Source organism: Physcomitrium patens, chromosome 3, assembly GCF_059467195.1.
Source record: "Physcomitrium patens ecotype Gransden chromosome 3, ASM5946719v1, whole genome shotgun sequence".
Classification (NCBI taxonomy): domain Eukaryota; kingdom Viridiplantae; phylum Streptophyta; class Bryopsida; order Funariales; family Funariaceae; genus Physcomitrium; species Physcomitrium patens.
The window spans coordinates 12,321,793-12,336,593 of NC_143412.1; the positions used below are offsets into that span (position 1 = coordinate 12,321,793).

Below are 14,801 nucleotides of genomic sequence, written 5' to 3' on the forward strand. Positions count from 1 at the left end.
TCGAAGAACACTATGGCCAGGTGTTCAAACCGCCACACAACGACGGGTTGAATTTGCCAGCTCAATTTAGTTCCTTAATGACAGGGGTCTCGGAGACCGCTCACCCATGGACACCTGGATAGCATGATTTAAGATTCAGATTCAGGATTGCACAATAGGACCACTCATCAGTATGGGCTAATCTCTCCATTTCATAATCCTGTGCAGGAAGTGGGCCTACAACTCTGGCAAAACCTTGGCATCTGAACACCTACACTTCCTTTCCAATTAACTTCCCTCTCTTTTTCTTTCTGCACACACACACACACACACATATATATATATATATATATATATACATATATATATAGATATAAGCAGCGAGAGAGAGAGAGAGAGAGAGAGAGAGAGAGAGCAGCTAAATTGGCATTTCAGGTAACTTTCTTAAAAAAGTTATACAATTGCTAGCCCCATCTAATTTCATCTTCAAACGGGTAATAATCATCAAGTGTCGCTCGTACATTACGTTCTAAACCATCTAACATTACAGATTGATCCACCTGCACGAGGTAGGAATTCCAGCTCAGAAGACTAAGCTGCCAGCATTTGCACAACTGGCTCTTCGAGATGATTCTTACAAGTTGAACAAACACCCATGAAGTTTCCAGAATCCTGAGGGACGCAGCCCCAATTACAAAAATCTGCTCTAAGAGGTTTCATGATTAATCGAAATGCCGGTTAATCCTGCAGTTAAATTTCATAAGCCAAAAATCGGATGTGGAGAACCACCAATACAATTTGCTACTTGAATGCACCGATCGGTTACAGCTCGGGCGGGTTCAGCTGTGCACTTGACTCTCAATCTGAGATACAAAATGCAACATTTAGGCAGCTACTGTGCAAATTGGGAAATCAGATTATAGAAAGCATTCACTGAAGGTAGATGTGGACAAATTTACAAAAGAATGACGTCCTTGCTACTGGAACGCACTGATCAATTACTCACTGGATGAGAGTCTTGATACTCAACAGACTAGCCCGAAGACTTCCCTGCTATCTACCTCATGTCACGCACATCTTTCTCTCTCTGGAATAGAACCAGCTGAGGCAAGATTCATGATCCTGCTCTATTTACACAACGGAACAAAGTTGTTCCAAACGGCGCTTCGTCCAGTCCAGTCCTCGGCTCAAGATCTGTCCTCAAATTCCTCCTTGGTGTTCGTTTGAATTTTTAATCGTCTTCAGGGTCGGAAGGCTGATCGACATATTGTACAGGACTTCCTGCTGGTGTCATCTCGCCCTCCTCTTCAGAGTCAGATACAGCCCGCCTCCGTCTTTTCTTCTTTCCCTGAGATCTGGTAGGAACATCCTCAACATCATCATCAGAATGCCGCGGGCTATAGCGACCCTCCTCTCCGTCTGAATCAGGGGCAGTTGACTTCTTTTCTTTCTTCCTCCTCTTCTTTGGCTTCTTTTCTGGCTTGTCCCCATCCTCCCCATCGTCAGTTATTACTGCATGGGTTTTCTTGTTCCAGAGGGCCTTGGTTTGCTGCAGTTTATCTTCTAATTGCAATGCGATGCGCTGCTCTGCATCCCGCCGTCTCTTTTCTAGCTGGAGCCTGCGCTCTTCCTCAGCTTTACGTCGCGCCTCCTGAGCCATAGCAAGCTGACGAGCCACTTCTTGCTTCTGTCGCAACTGCTGTTCCTCACGTTCAGCCGCTTCAAGGTGCACTTTCGCAGCATCAAGAAGGTGTTTGCAGTACTCACCATGCATATCCAATTTCTTCTCATCAAATCCATGTACCTGTTTATCTTTGACGCCTGCCAGCTGACCAAAAAGCCTTAATGCATTTTTCAACTCAAATACTGCCTGACGCACTTCATCGGCCGTTCGCTTGGCCTTCTGAAGAGTTGCTGTAGAGAATTTCTGCATAGCAATAGCAACATCGAATCGCAACATGTAATTTGAGGGAGCCAGATGAATGGCTCGTAGCAACACCCGCTTGCACTCTTGCCATTGTTCTGCCTCATAATGACAACGGGCCAAATACAAAAGGATCTGGTGATCGGTGTTGTGATAAAACCTTTTGAGGCAGTTTAGGTACATTTTCACTGCAAGACCAAACTGGCCCTGAGCAAGATAAATGTGCCCCAGATTAATCCAAACGTCAGGCATATCCACGGCAAGGTTACCAGTAGCTGCCTCCTGCACTTGCGTGAAGATATCCTTAGATATATCAAACAATCCTTTTTCTGCTAAGACAACCCCAATGCCATTAGCAGCATACATGTTGTTGATTTGCAGTCCCAGCACTTTCTGATACAGATCTCGAGCTTTTTCCAGATGAGTAGCCTCCAGTTTAGGCACCTTCTTCTCTCCTCTGGTTGCCGCATAGTAATTCCAATTCCCAAGCGCCAGCATGGCATAATTGTCGTTGCCATCTTTAATCTCAAGAATGCTTTTAAACGTATCCTTTGCTTTGAGCCAGTCATCTGTTTTCACTTCCAAATTCCCGCGCACCGACAGCGCTTCCACATTTTTGTCATTCGCCTCCAGTGCCTTATTTACAAGTTCTAAACTTGTACTGATGTTACTTCGGGCTAAAGACAAAGCTCCAAGCCGGAGATATGCATCCTCGTACTCAGGGTGCTTGTAAAGGATGAGTCGGTACAAGACAGAGGCCTTGCCAGTCTCATGAAGCTGCTCATGAAGTCTCGCTAAGTTGAATAAAACTGTCACTTTCTCAGCTGGAATATCAAGCGAAATCCCTTTATCCTCTAAGCTGCGGAAAAGCTCGTTATCTTCAATGGGAGACACATCCACGCTACGATGGCCTTCACTGTATTCGGTCCAGATACCTTCCCCAAGAGCCTGTTTATATGCTTTCCTTGCAGACTCCAGTTCGTCCTTTTCAAAATGAAGAACACCGATGTTGTTCAAAAGCGCTAATGGAACAACCTCTTGGCTCCTCTTCAAGAGAGTGTGAGCCGTCTGGAACGAGTCAAGTGCAGCTGCAAAGTCGGAGGAGACAAGAAGCTCACCCATCTCCAACCAGGCATCAACATCTTTAGGATTCATCCTGGTGGCTTTTTTGAAGTGCTCCAAGGCTTTCTCTTTCCGCCCTTGATGCCCTAGAATGTGCCCTACTGCTTTCAACGTCTCACAGTTATCTGGATAAAGTTCCAACACCTTTTCAAAACTTGCCAATGCCGCTTTCCAGTCTCCAAGTTTCAGATGCACCTGCCCTAATCCGTAGTAAGGTAAAATGAAGTCTTTGGGATTCTTCAATTCCGCAGTAGATGCTCTATAATACCGAGCTGCCATGTCATAATCCTCTCGAGTGTGATAAGATCGTGCGAGATTGTAATAGGACTGTGCTTTAATAAGGACGTGGTCTGTTGCAGCCAAAGCTGCCTCCGTGAGCTGTTCCACCATAGGATGCTGGTCTAAGAAAAAATAATGGCAAGCCAAATGATTCAAAGCCATGGAACAATAGGGGTAAATCTCAAAAGCTGCCAACATCTTTTCCAAACCTGCTTGAACCCGGTTCTCATCACCAGAGTTCAGGTCTATAATTCCAGACCCAACCAAAGCTTCAACATTATTCCCATCAAGTTGCAGCACGCGATCAAAAGCCTGCTGGGCTTTCTTAAACTCTCCAAGACGCGCACGACAAAGCCCTAACCCCAGCCTAACCGAAGCTGGACACTGCGGATGAATCTGCAACGCTTTCTTGTACAACTTTAGGGCCTCCTGAAACCGCCCACTATTAAATTGTACACACGCTTGACCTAACAATGCTGCCACATTGTCCCTCTGCCCATCAAGAACGATCTTGAACACCTCTTGTGCCTGTTCAAGCTCGCCCTTCGCCACAAGTAATTGCCCTTTGCCCACCCAAGTAGAGGCCTCATCCTGATCAATTCTCGATGCCTTGTTGTAATATTGAGTAGCCCGGATAAAATGTTCATCCTTCTCCCTTTGCTTTGACTCCACTCTCCCCAAATTTGTGTAGTATGCTCCCAGAGCATTCAGAATTGCAATACGATCATACTTGACATCGCTATAGTACTCGTCAATCTCGGGGCTCGAACCTTCTTCCAAAATCTGCAAAAACTCTGCGACTTTCCCCTGCTTGAAGTACTCACGAGCGAAGGTGAGCCAGAGATTAAGAGGAGCCTGTTCAGCTTTGAGAATATCTAATATATCTGTTGCATCTGCTGGCAGACGCTCTAACGCTACCCTAACCTCTTCGGAAGTGTTCTGCACCGGAATGTACACGCACGCCATCGCTCCTAAATCTCCCCGCCGCTTGCCTTTTCAGGGAAAATTCACCAGCCTTCCATGAACTCAACAAAACCCTAGCGTCTCCAAAACCCCCCCGATGGCTCCAGATACTGCAAGCATGGCGCCAGTCCTTCCATACCCACCAAGAAACTCCTAGAATATCACAACCTGGTCACCGAAATCCAGAGCAAAAGCATCACGGGATGTGGTCGCCACGGCTCTCCCAAGTCAAAAAAAACCTAAAACATGCGGACAACACCCGCTCTACATTGCCGCAGCTCCAATAGAACTCCAAACTAGATCTCCAAGGCAAGATTCAAAAAGCGCTAGAACTCCAGTTTCAGGAATCCGTGATACTCGCAACAGTCGGCCAAGCAGGTCAATCACTTACTCACTCAATCACAGAAGAAGAAGGACAAACAGACTGGGCGGAGAGGACGAGGCGTGCACAGCCCCGGAATGAGTTTGAAAAGCAGGTCTCCGCCCGCCGGCACTCGCCGCGGCACCTTGGAGCCCCGCGGCGGATGAACGGGTCGTTTCTCATCCTTTATTTATCATCCGTTATAATTTCAACAATAAGCCTGTAAGAATAATAGCAAAGTGAAAATCAGAGCTTGTGGGGAGTAATAAGAAAACCCAAAACATATTTAACGTTGAGTGGATAAATTATGATACTTAAACATTCCTTCAAATTTTATATTTTATCTTTTGAAAATTTGGATTTTTTAAAAATAAATTTTATTAAAATTCTTAATATAAATAGTTTACTTTATTTTATATTAAATTAAATACATGTATATACAAAAGATTGACACGTATTTTGAAGTTAGTTGAAGATTGACAATTTTCTTAAGAAATTGATTTTTTGTATTGAGGGAAAATCTTAGATTGTAACCAACTCAATTCAATGAAAGAATTAAATTTGGAATTTTCATCAAGGTAGTGATTAGATTAGAAGTATCTTGACATGAATTATAAGAAAGATGTAACACGACATGTGCTTTGATAGTAACATGTAATTGATAAAAACATAGACAATATGAAGTTTTTTTTTAAAAAAAATAATATGAAGTCCAATTTATTTCTTAGGTGATTTACGCCACTATGTTTATTCTTAATTTTTTTACGGAAAGATTTTCACAAATCAATGCCATAGAATCTTAAGTAAAAATTATGAATGGCCCACTTAAGAATATAAACAAAAGGGGTAATTGTTGTAGTGACCACATTTGGTATCAAAATATTAAACAACGTTGATAGAGGCAGTGTTTAATTACGTGTAATTTTATATGTTTATTTAAATTTGATTCTTTTTGTACGTGCCACTGTGGTGCTTTTTTAAAAAGATGTATATGTTATTTTATATTAGAAGTATGAGTAAAAATGGGATTTTGACCAAATTTTCAAAATAAAAAAAATATTTTATATTAGGTTTTCTTTTGCAGTTTAATGAAAAATTTGTAATGCAACATATAGTGCTATCCATTTTAATAACAAAACTAACATTATATAATTGTAAAGTAAGTCTGTTGTTCTTTTGTAAGTTTACTATTTCATGTGTGCATAGAAACCAAATCTACCTTGAAGCATTTCAAAAATATAAAAGAGAGCTTTAGGAACTCATGTTAATTATGTTGTATATGTATATATGTGTGTGTATATATATATATATATATATATATCCATATCCATAGTGCAAAAGAATATAACTTTACAAGTAAATTGAGAAATTAATAGAAATCAAATGTATATAAAATTTGAATTGTGCTTTGAAAAATAATAAATAATTTTGTGTTTCAATATTGCACTTTTATATGAATATATGTACTAATATTAGAGGTCCCTCTTTTGCTACATATGTAACATGTTTAAGCAAGTTAATAATATATAATACTGAAGAATATGCAAACAATATAATCAAGAATTCTACAAAAATATTTTATTGATAAAATGTATAAAATAAAAATTTAAAATCAAACACATGAAAATCACCATGTCTGTAATAATACATATTTAAAAATATCATAATTACACTATTCAAATAAAATAAAACAAAACCATGAAATACAATTACATAAATCATATGATTTTGATGTGTGGTACAATAATAAATCTTGTACACAAAGGTAAATTTTTTATAAGTTTGTGAAATTAATCATTTATTACTACCAATATTTGCAAAAAAATAAACAACCACAAACTTTGTTTCTTCAAATTCTAGCATTTTTATTATCATGAGATTATTCAATACTACAAAATAATACAGAATAATTTCTAATTTCATTATGCCTTACTTTATTTTTATTTTTAAATTGAAACATGTTTGATGCAATCTTTTAAAAAAAGTTGAAAGTCATATCATATTTTATATTCACAAACTAATCAACTTCAAAATATGTCCATATGTCATGTTAAAGTCACTTAAACATGATGGTCATTGCAAATACACGTGGTTTACAGTGCCGACTGTTTAAGAAAACTACATATTTTTAATTCCATATTCAAATGTAAACCGTTGCATTGCACAAGTTGACATTCACACGTTTACGCAATAATAATTTTGGGATAGAATACCGACAGTTTAATGAAATGATTTGGATGCTTTCATGATCGTCAGGGAGGAAAAGTAAAGATCTATGGAGTATTAAAATGTTTCTAATTGTAGCTCTTCTTCCAGGTTCTAGTCTCCAAACTGGGAGAGATCAATGTTACGTGGCGATGGGTTTATACACCGGTTGCGCTGCTTGATCTCTGCAAACAGTAAATCAAATGACAGTAAGCTCCAGGCTTTCAAACAGTAAACCCAGGGCAATAATGCAGTCACGGTGATGAAAAGTTTAAACTTTGCCCCTATTGTATTTGCGACCATTGTATTTGCTCACTTGGGGTACTAGCACTCCAAGGTCTCTCCATTTCTAAGGTGTCTTCGACTCTGGTGGCGCTGCACTGATCGTGACCAAGACGACGGTGCGTCATGAGCTTTGTATCTTTCCAGTAGGTGTGTGAATTATGACGTGACTGGATTGTTCGTTGTTTGTGGGTGTCGTTGTTTGGATCCAGAGTTTGCAGTTGACGATCTGTGACCGTCTGAACGGCGATCAGTTCTCATGCCTCTGCAAGCTGAGTTTCCTGTCCAACGCTTCTACCGTTTGCTTGCCGAACTTTCTGGGCTGTTGTAGATTTTCCCAATGCGAGTGATACTTGTGGGTGTACTTCGTCTGTAGATTGTATCATTCCACGGAGGTTTACACTTCTGACTTTGTGAATGTCGTCTTTTGATTTGTGCGAGCACCTCATGGCTAGCTCATATGACGTTCCTCGTGTCGTTACATATACGTGTGGTTGATCTACACACAAGGTTTTGATTGACAGGCTCCATGGACATGTGTTGGAAGAGCTCACCACGACGAGGTTTGAGTTCAATTTCGTTTGCTTCTGAAGCATGACGGATCCTGTCAACTTGCACAATAGAGAACGTGTATTTGATGTGGATGCGGCTATGACAACTGAGCAAGTCCCTCACTATGGAGGTTGGTCACTAGAAGTGGTTGCGATCTGTAGCCGATGTGCGGTGGACCTGTTCGAAGCCACTGCCTGTGTATTTCAACATTGCAGTGCAAGCTTGGCTGTTGCTCACGAGAAAATTGTGCGTTGGGTACAGCGTTCGTCTCCAACGCCGCCTGCCGGATTATGGGATATTGATGCAGGTTTGCATGGTCCTGCTCTCAAGAGATCAGAGATGAGCGAAATATTTCCAGCCCTGGTGCTCTAGGATGGGGAATGAATGATAGATGATTACGATGTGATCTTCGCCTACTAACACAGTAGAAGAAACTAAAATATCACATATATATTCTACACACATAAGTATGATTTATATTGTAGTCTTGTACGTCTCAAAATTTATCTCTGATATTGTTGTGGTTATTGATATTCTGTAAAGAAAACTTCAGAAAGTAATGTGAAGAAACTGTTCTCACAAATTGCAAGTCTGTATTTTATTCACAAGTACAGTAACTTTTATCGCATGACTGTTTACGAGGTTGTGACTAGAATGGTAAACCATTGCGATAATACTCTGGAAAAGATAGATAGATAAATAGCTAAGTAAATAAATAAATAAATAAATAAGTGTCTACATGTTTATAGCTGTATTATGACTAAGGTTACAGTGTAACGTGTATAAATGTTTTAATTACAATACTTGAATGATTGCTGAAGAAGTTGGATTAGGTCTTTGATAACAAAATGGATAAACAACAGTGCTGCACTGGTGCACTTATTTCTAAAGAACTAATTCCTGAAATAAAACATGGAATTGAAATTTATAAAGCAGCATATTCTCAGTATTTTTTTTACTTTTACACTTTTACTCAATTTTTTTTATTCACGATGTTAATATAGTTGTTACTGTATAAAACCGTTTCATTTTATTCATTAGATTTTACAAGATATTTTTAAAATCTAAAAAGTAAATTTTGAGAAAAAAAATTACAAGTGATTTTGGAAAGGTCCATTTTTGAACTGTGTGTGGAAATCCCACTATGACTGATGTTACAGTAAAATGAACAGAAATGTTATAATTACAGTATTTGAATGATGGTTGAAGAAGTTGAATCTGGAATTTGATAATAAAATGGATAAACAAACGTACTGCACTGGTGCACTTGATTCTAAAGACCCAATTCTAAAAATACAAAATGGAATTAAAGTTATAAAAACAACATTAGCTCAGTATGTTGTAATTTTACCTTTTTTTTTTTGGTTTCTTGAGTGATTTTCATTGTATTTACTTAATTATTACTACAGGAGACTTCAGATGCAACCATTTCAGTTTTTTCATGATGTTTTGTAACTTCATTTCACAGTCTAACCTCATTTCACTGTTTTAGAAAAATTTTACAAGTGAATACTATAAAATTTTAAATCTCTATTATTCTGAGTTAAATAGCAGATTCCGTTCAACTAAAACCGTTTATTGTCATTATAATTTTTATCCTTTTATCATTGTAAATAAAAACACTTTAAGATAAAATTTAGTACGTCATGCAAAGTAAAACCAAAACATTCAGATATTGCGAATTTGGTATAAAAATACAATGCTAGAAGCAAGAGATAGTGCATTGCATATTGTAACAAAATATTGTTATGTAAAACAAGCTACACTAAACCTACTTTTTTCTTCTTTAAGATCTGTAGTTTAGTCAATCAATTTAGTTAATTTGACTCAAGTTATAGCTGTGTGTGTGTGCTTATATATGTATATATTTATTCAATCATGGCACTGCATGTATGTTGTCTTTACTCCATTGAAGTTGGATTCTTAAATCATACAAAATTTGCAATTGTTCTTTCAATACTCTAATACAATGCACTATTTCCCTCTTATTGATGCAAGATACATATTGAAGCATACACCATGAGTTTGATAACTTGGAAATTTTTGAACATACCAGTTAAAAATGAAAAGTATAGGATTAAGTTAATAATATAATATTTGGTATTTTCTTAATGTAGTCTTAATTTAAAATAGAAAAATATGAAAAACAGTCAGACGCCTACTACTTTCTTAAGATAAGATTTTCTCTCCACAACATTGAAGTGCATTTTGAAAGTAGACAACATGTATCACAACAGCTCTACCTATTTCAGTAATAAAACTAACATTGTTCAGTTTTATATCGAGTTTTTAATTTTTCATTAGAATTGTTGCACCTTATGTGTGAAAAAATTATATTTATTTTGAAGCAATGTAAAAGTTTAAAATAATATTTTTTAGAAACTGGTATTAATTGTGTTGCAAATAATCAAATTAATAATAAAAAACTATTTATGGTGCAAGGATTATGTCTTTATGGATAAATTGAGAGATTAAAAGAAATCAAAAGATAATAATATTTGAAGTGTGTTTTACAAAATAAAAAATAAAAAATATTGGTATCATTTAATTTGATACATATACATATGTTTGTAATGTTAATTTTTTTTGCATAGGTTACTTTTGAAAACAAGTTATTAATGTATGATAGTATGTAGTATAAAAATAAATAATATGCAAACTACATAATTAAGAATGATACAAAACATTACTTCATATATATACATACATTTCTATTTTATTTTAAATTTACAAACGTTTTATTTACTGATTCAAACAATATGTAAAGTCACAACACACTTTATTTTCACTGACAAATGTGGCTTTAGACTATGTTCACATGTCAATTCAAAGTCACTTCAACACCACAGCCATTCCATATAAATGTGGTTTGCATTGGAATTTGTTTCAAAGATGAAAAGTAATATCCAATAGGTATTCCTCAAGTTCGGATCGACACTTCTTGATTGCATAGACGTATTCCACACTTCTGTAAGGTTCTATTTTGCTATACCAGTCAATTCTGAATGCACTCAACTTTCAGTATCCTAACGAGAAAATATGAAAAATATTATAACCCCAAAAAGATATCTGCATTACTTATTGATGCAACCTTAAAAAAATCTATGCATCTATGTATTATTTCCCTGAAAAGTGTGTCCTTTGTTGTTACACCTGAAGTCGCTGAAGTCACTGAAGATTCTTGTTGTGTTGCAACGTGTCCTCGTTTCGTCTTTCATAACTTTTGCGGCGCAATCTTTTGCAGAGAATGTTGTCCACGTCTCCCGGTTAGCAACTGCCGTCTAGTGGTAGCAAACGGCGTCTGTCAGACGCAGCAGATCGTTGAAAACACCTGCAGAAAACGGTGCTGATGGGTGTTGACCTCGTAATTTTTGGGTCCGCGGTTGCAGTATCTCCCAATCAGTTGCCACGGAATGAATGCCGTCCATGGGTGACGTTTTAGTCCAGTGGTAGGAAACATGGCTCCCGTGTAAGTGCAGTGGTAGCAATTAGCGTCCATCAGACGTTCAGACTCGTGGAAAACACCAGAAAAAGCGTCTTTGTTGGGTTTATAACTAGTAGGCATGCGCAATTGTGATTGTAGTATCTTCGTGACTCCACTAGCTGCAATCCTTGCCACCATTGTGTTTGCACGCTTGAGGTGCTTGCTTTCCAAGGTCTCATCATCTCTCTAAGGTATCGTCGACTCTGGTGGCGCTGCTCTGATCGTGACATAGACGAGGGTGCGTCCTGAGCTTTCTACTTTTTCATTTGGTTTATAAATTGCGAGGTGACTAGATTGTGAGTAGTTTGGTGGTGTCCTCGCTGGATCCAGATTTTGCAGTTGACGATCTATGCTCGTCTGAACGGCGATGAGTTCTAGTGCCGCTGGAGGCTGTTTCCTGTACAACTCGTCTACCGTTTGCTTGCCGAACTTTAAAAGCTGTTGTAGCTTCTTCAAATGCGACTGAGACGTGTGGGTGTACTGGATCTGTAGATTGTATCATTGGCCGGAGGTTTACAGTTTTCTCACAGTGATTTTCATCCTTTGATATGTGCGAGCACCAGATGGCTACTCATTTCACATATCATCTGGTGCTCGAACATATCATTTGGTGCTCGCACATATTTGATATTTACGAGCACCATAATCGTTTATGGGCGTGTGGTTCAGTATCACACAAGTTTTGATTGACAGGATCGGCGGACATGCGTTGGAAGAGCTCACCACTGTGTCGTTTGAATACAATTTCGTTTGTTTCTGAAACAGGACAGACCCTGTCGATTTTCTGATTGGGATCGCGGACTTGATGAAGGTATGGCCATGAGAACTGAGCACATCCCTCACTCAGGAGGTTTGTTACAAGGAGTGGTTGCGATCAGCAGCCGATGTGCGGCGGACCTGTTCGAAGCCACTGCCTGTATCTGTGTCTGGGTCATTCGGCGTTGTGTTACAGGCTTGGCTGGTGCTTACGAGTCAATGCAACGTTGGAGAAAGCATTCACTTACTACGCCGCTTGCCGGGATGTGGGATATCGATGCGGGTTTGCATGGTCCCGCAATTAGGCGGGCAGAGATAGGCGATATGTTTCCACCCCTGGTGCTCGAGGATGGAGAGTTGGCAACGGATGTTTAATTCGTTGTTTAAGACTGTCGGTGTGTTCAATTCGATGGGCGACGGATGTTTAATTGTAGTATCTATTGAACTTACACTAAACTAATATCAAAGAATTTAGTTTAAAAATTAATTTGTATGAATAAATTAGTGGCAAGAGCATCTATTTTGCTATCATTGATACTTATGATGTCAATGTGGTTATCAAAACGAAGGCTCTATTGGAGAAGAAATGATAAATTGCACTTGCTTAAAGCAAATTCTATACTTATGAGATAATGAAATCAAAGTAATATTTTTTCTTCAATTTCAATTTTATGCTTCTTAAAAAACTTTAGTATCATTTTTGACTCTAATGTCAATTGGATCCTTCTCATCATACTTAGTTGTAGACTTTACTTTAGTCTCAGATTTGAAATTCTTCTCTACTTCAATATTGTATTCCGTAACTCTACTCTTAGTACAGAAAAGCTCATTTTTGTCCTCAGATTGATGCTTGGCATCATCTTTAATGTAATTTTTTTCTTTACTGTCAATATTACTTCTATCTTTATCATTAGAATTTATCTCTTCAATATCAATGTGATGCTTTCTAACATCCTTTGTTTCAAGCTTCACTCCATCTCTCAACATTGAAATCCTTCTCTTCTTCCTTGACCTTAGAATGCTTCTCTTCTTTCTTAACCATTGAATGTTATTTACCATATTCAACTAAGTGTTGATATGCATCACATGTTTCATGCTCCTTAAAATCCTTAGTTTTAGGTTTCGTTACATCTTCCACCTTTGAATGCATTTCTACAACTTTAATCTAAAATTATTCATTATCATTGTGATGTTTTTTTAGAACATTGATATTAGGTTGCTTATATTCATCATTAACAAGAATATGCCCTCATGTTGGGCGGTTTTTATGATTTGCACACAAATCATGGACTATGCAAATGAGAGAAATAATGGTGCATTAAATTTCTATATCTAAATTTATAAAGGCTTATTGGGAGGGGGAGTGTATTTTCTTTTTTCATGTCAATATACTTGCATGATTTCAATAAAATTCTTAGGCACTGCAAAACAATAGAACTTAAATGGGTAGTAGGAAGTTGGAGAAGAAGTCTAGGACTCGTTGCTGAACTAGGAACAAAGTTCAATTTTTTTGGGAGGCTCTTTCTAAAAACCGTGTCCATTAATTAGCTAGCAAGATTGTTGAAGGAAATTACTTGCCTCATAATCTCACAATTATAACAGATGTTAGTCTTCACACAACATCAACTAGCCAATTAGAGACCTCAATTTGATTTGGGTGCCAATATAGTAATTTATAATGTGTGTGTAGCAATTTAGGGTGTGTATTTAACAACTTGGGATGTGCTTATAACCTAAGCCTTAAAAATACATATTATATATGATGAATGAATAGATAGATAGATGCATAAATATATGTATGTTTTTATTTGTATTACAACTTATTTTATAGTTAAATAAATAAGAATGTTTTAATTACAATACTTGAAGGATGGTTGAAGAAATTGGATTTGGAATTTGGTAATAATATAAACAAGCAAATGAACTGCACTAAAGCACTTATTCTAAAAATTCATTCTTTTAATAAAACATTATTGAGTAACAAGTTAAATTAATATGCATAACATTTATAACAAATATTATTTTTTAGTAAACTATTAAATAATTATATATTATTGGATAAATATATATATATATATATATATATATATTTGATTAATTAAAATATATTGTTGGAAATTTTTACTTTTTTTAGTCTCATTGTATTTTTTTTATCTATGTAACTCAAGGATTATCTGTGAAAAATATTTGTATGATTATCCAAATCATACTAGATATAGTGTGTCTAGAAACAATATATTATATAATTATAAAATTATTCATCTAATTTATAAAATCATGTATAAAAGAAAAAGATATATCTTTTTATATGCATATAAAAAATATATATGTATATATATATATATATATATATACACACAAACATGAATAATTTTCATTTGATACAAAATAAAACTGTGCAACTTTTTTGTATGGTCGTTCAATATTCAATGATAGAGATAAACATCTAAACTTCATGATTGGAACCTATTAATCCATATATATTTAATAAAATAAATGTTTTAGTAAGACTCAATCTTGTTTTAGTAAAATACCATTAAATATAAAGATGTATTTCTCTATTTCCTTTTGGCTTTTATTGTTTCTCTATTTCCTTTCAAAATATAAAAAATATTGTTTTTATTTTAATGTAAATGTAGAGTTGTAAATGTAGAGTTGTAAATGTACTGCAAAGATACATTATGAGATCTCAAGGCTTTTTGTGACAATAAAAGTTTTTATACTTAAAACTTGCTCCAAACAACTTGTTTTGAAATAATTGGATGTCTATTTGGAATAAAGACATGACTGTGAATTTGGATTTAGCATGTAAATTCTTACTCTACTCTCTAAGTGGTGTTATAGAATAGTATAAGATTGCCGTTTGAGAGGCTCTAAAAGTGTTTTTGGATATT

The 14,801-nt window shown here is 36.5% G+C and overlaps 1 protein-coding gene across 1 annotated transcript; it reads right to left on the reverse strand.

Moving 5' to 3' along the window:
- Positions 1 to 872: 872 nt before the first annotated feature.
- On the reverse strand, positions 873 to 4,748 carry LOC112279661 (protein CTR9 homolog). Its single transcript, XM_024514303.3, has one exon. The coding sequence runs from the start codon at positions 4,268 to 4,270 to the stop codon at positions 1,211 to 1,213; it is 3,060 nt and encodes a 1,019-aa protein (XP_024370071.1). The 5' UTR covers positions 4,271 to 4,748; the 3' UTR covers positions 873 to 1,210.
- Between the last annotated feature and the right edge of the window lie 10,053 nt (positions 4,749 to 14,801).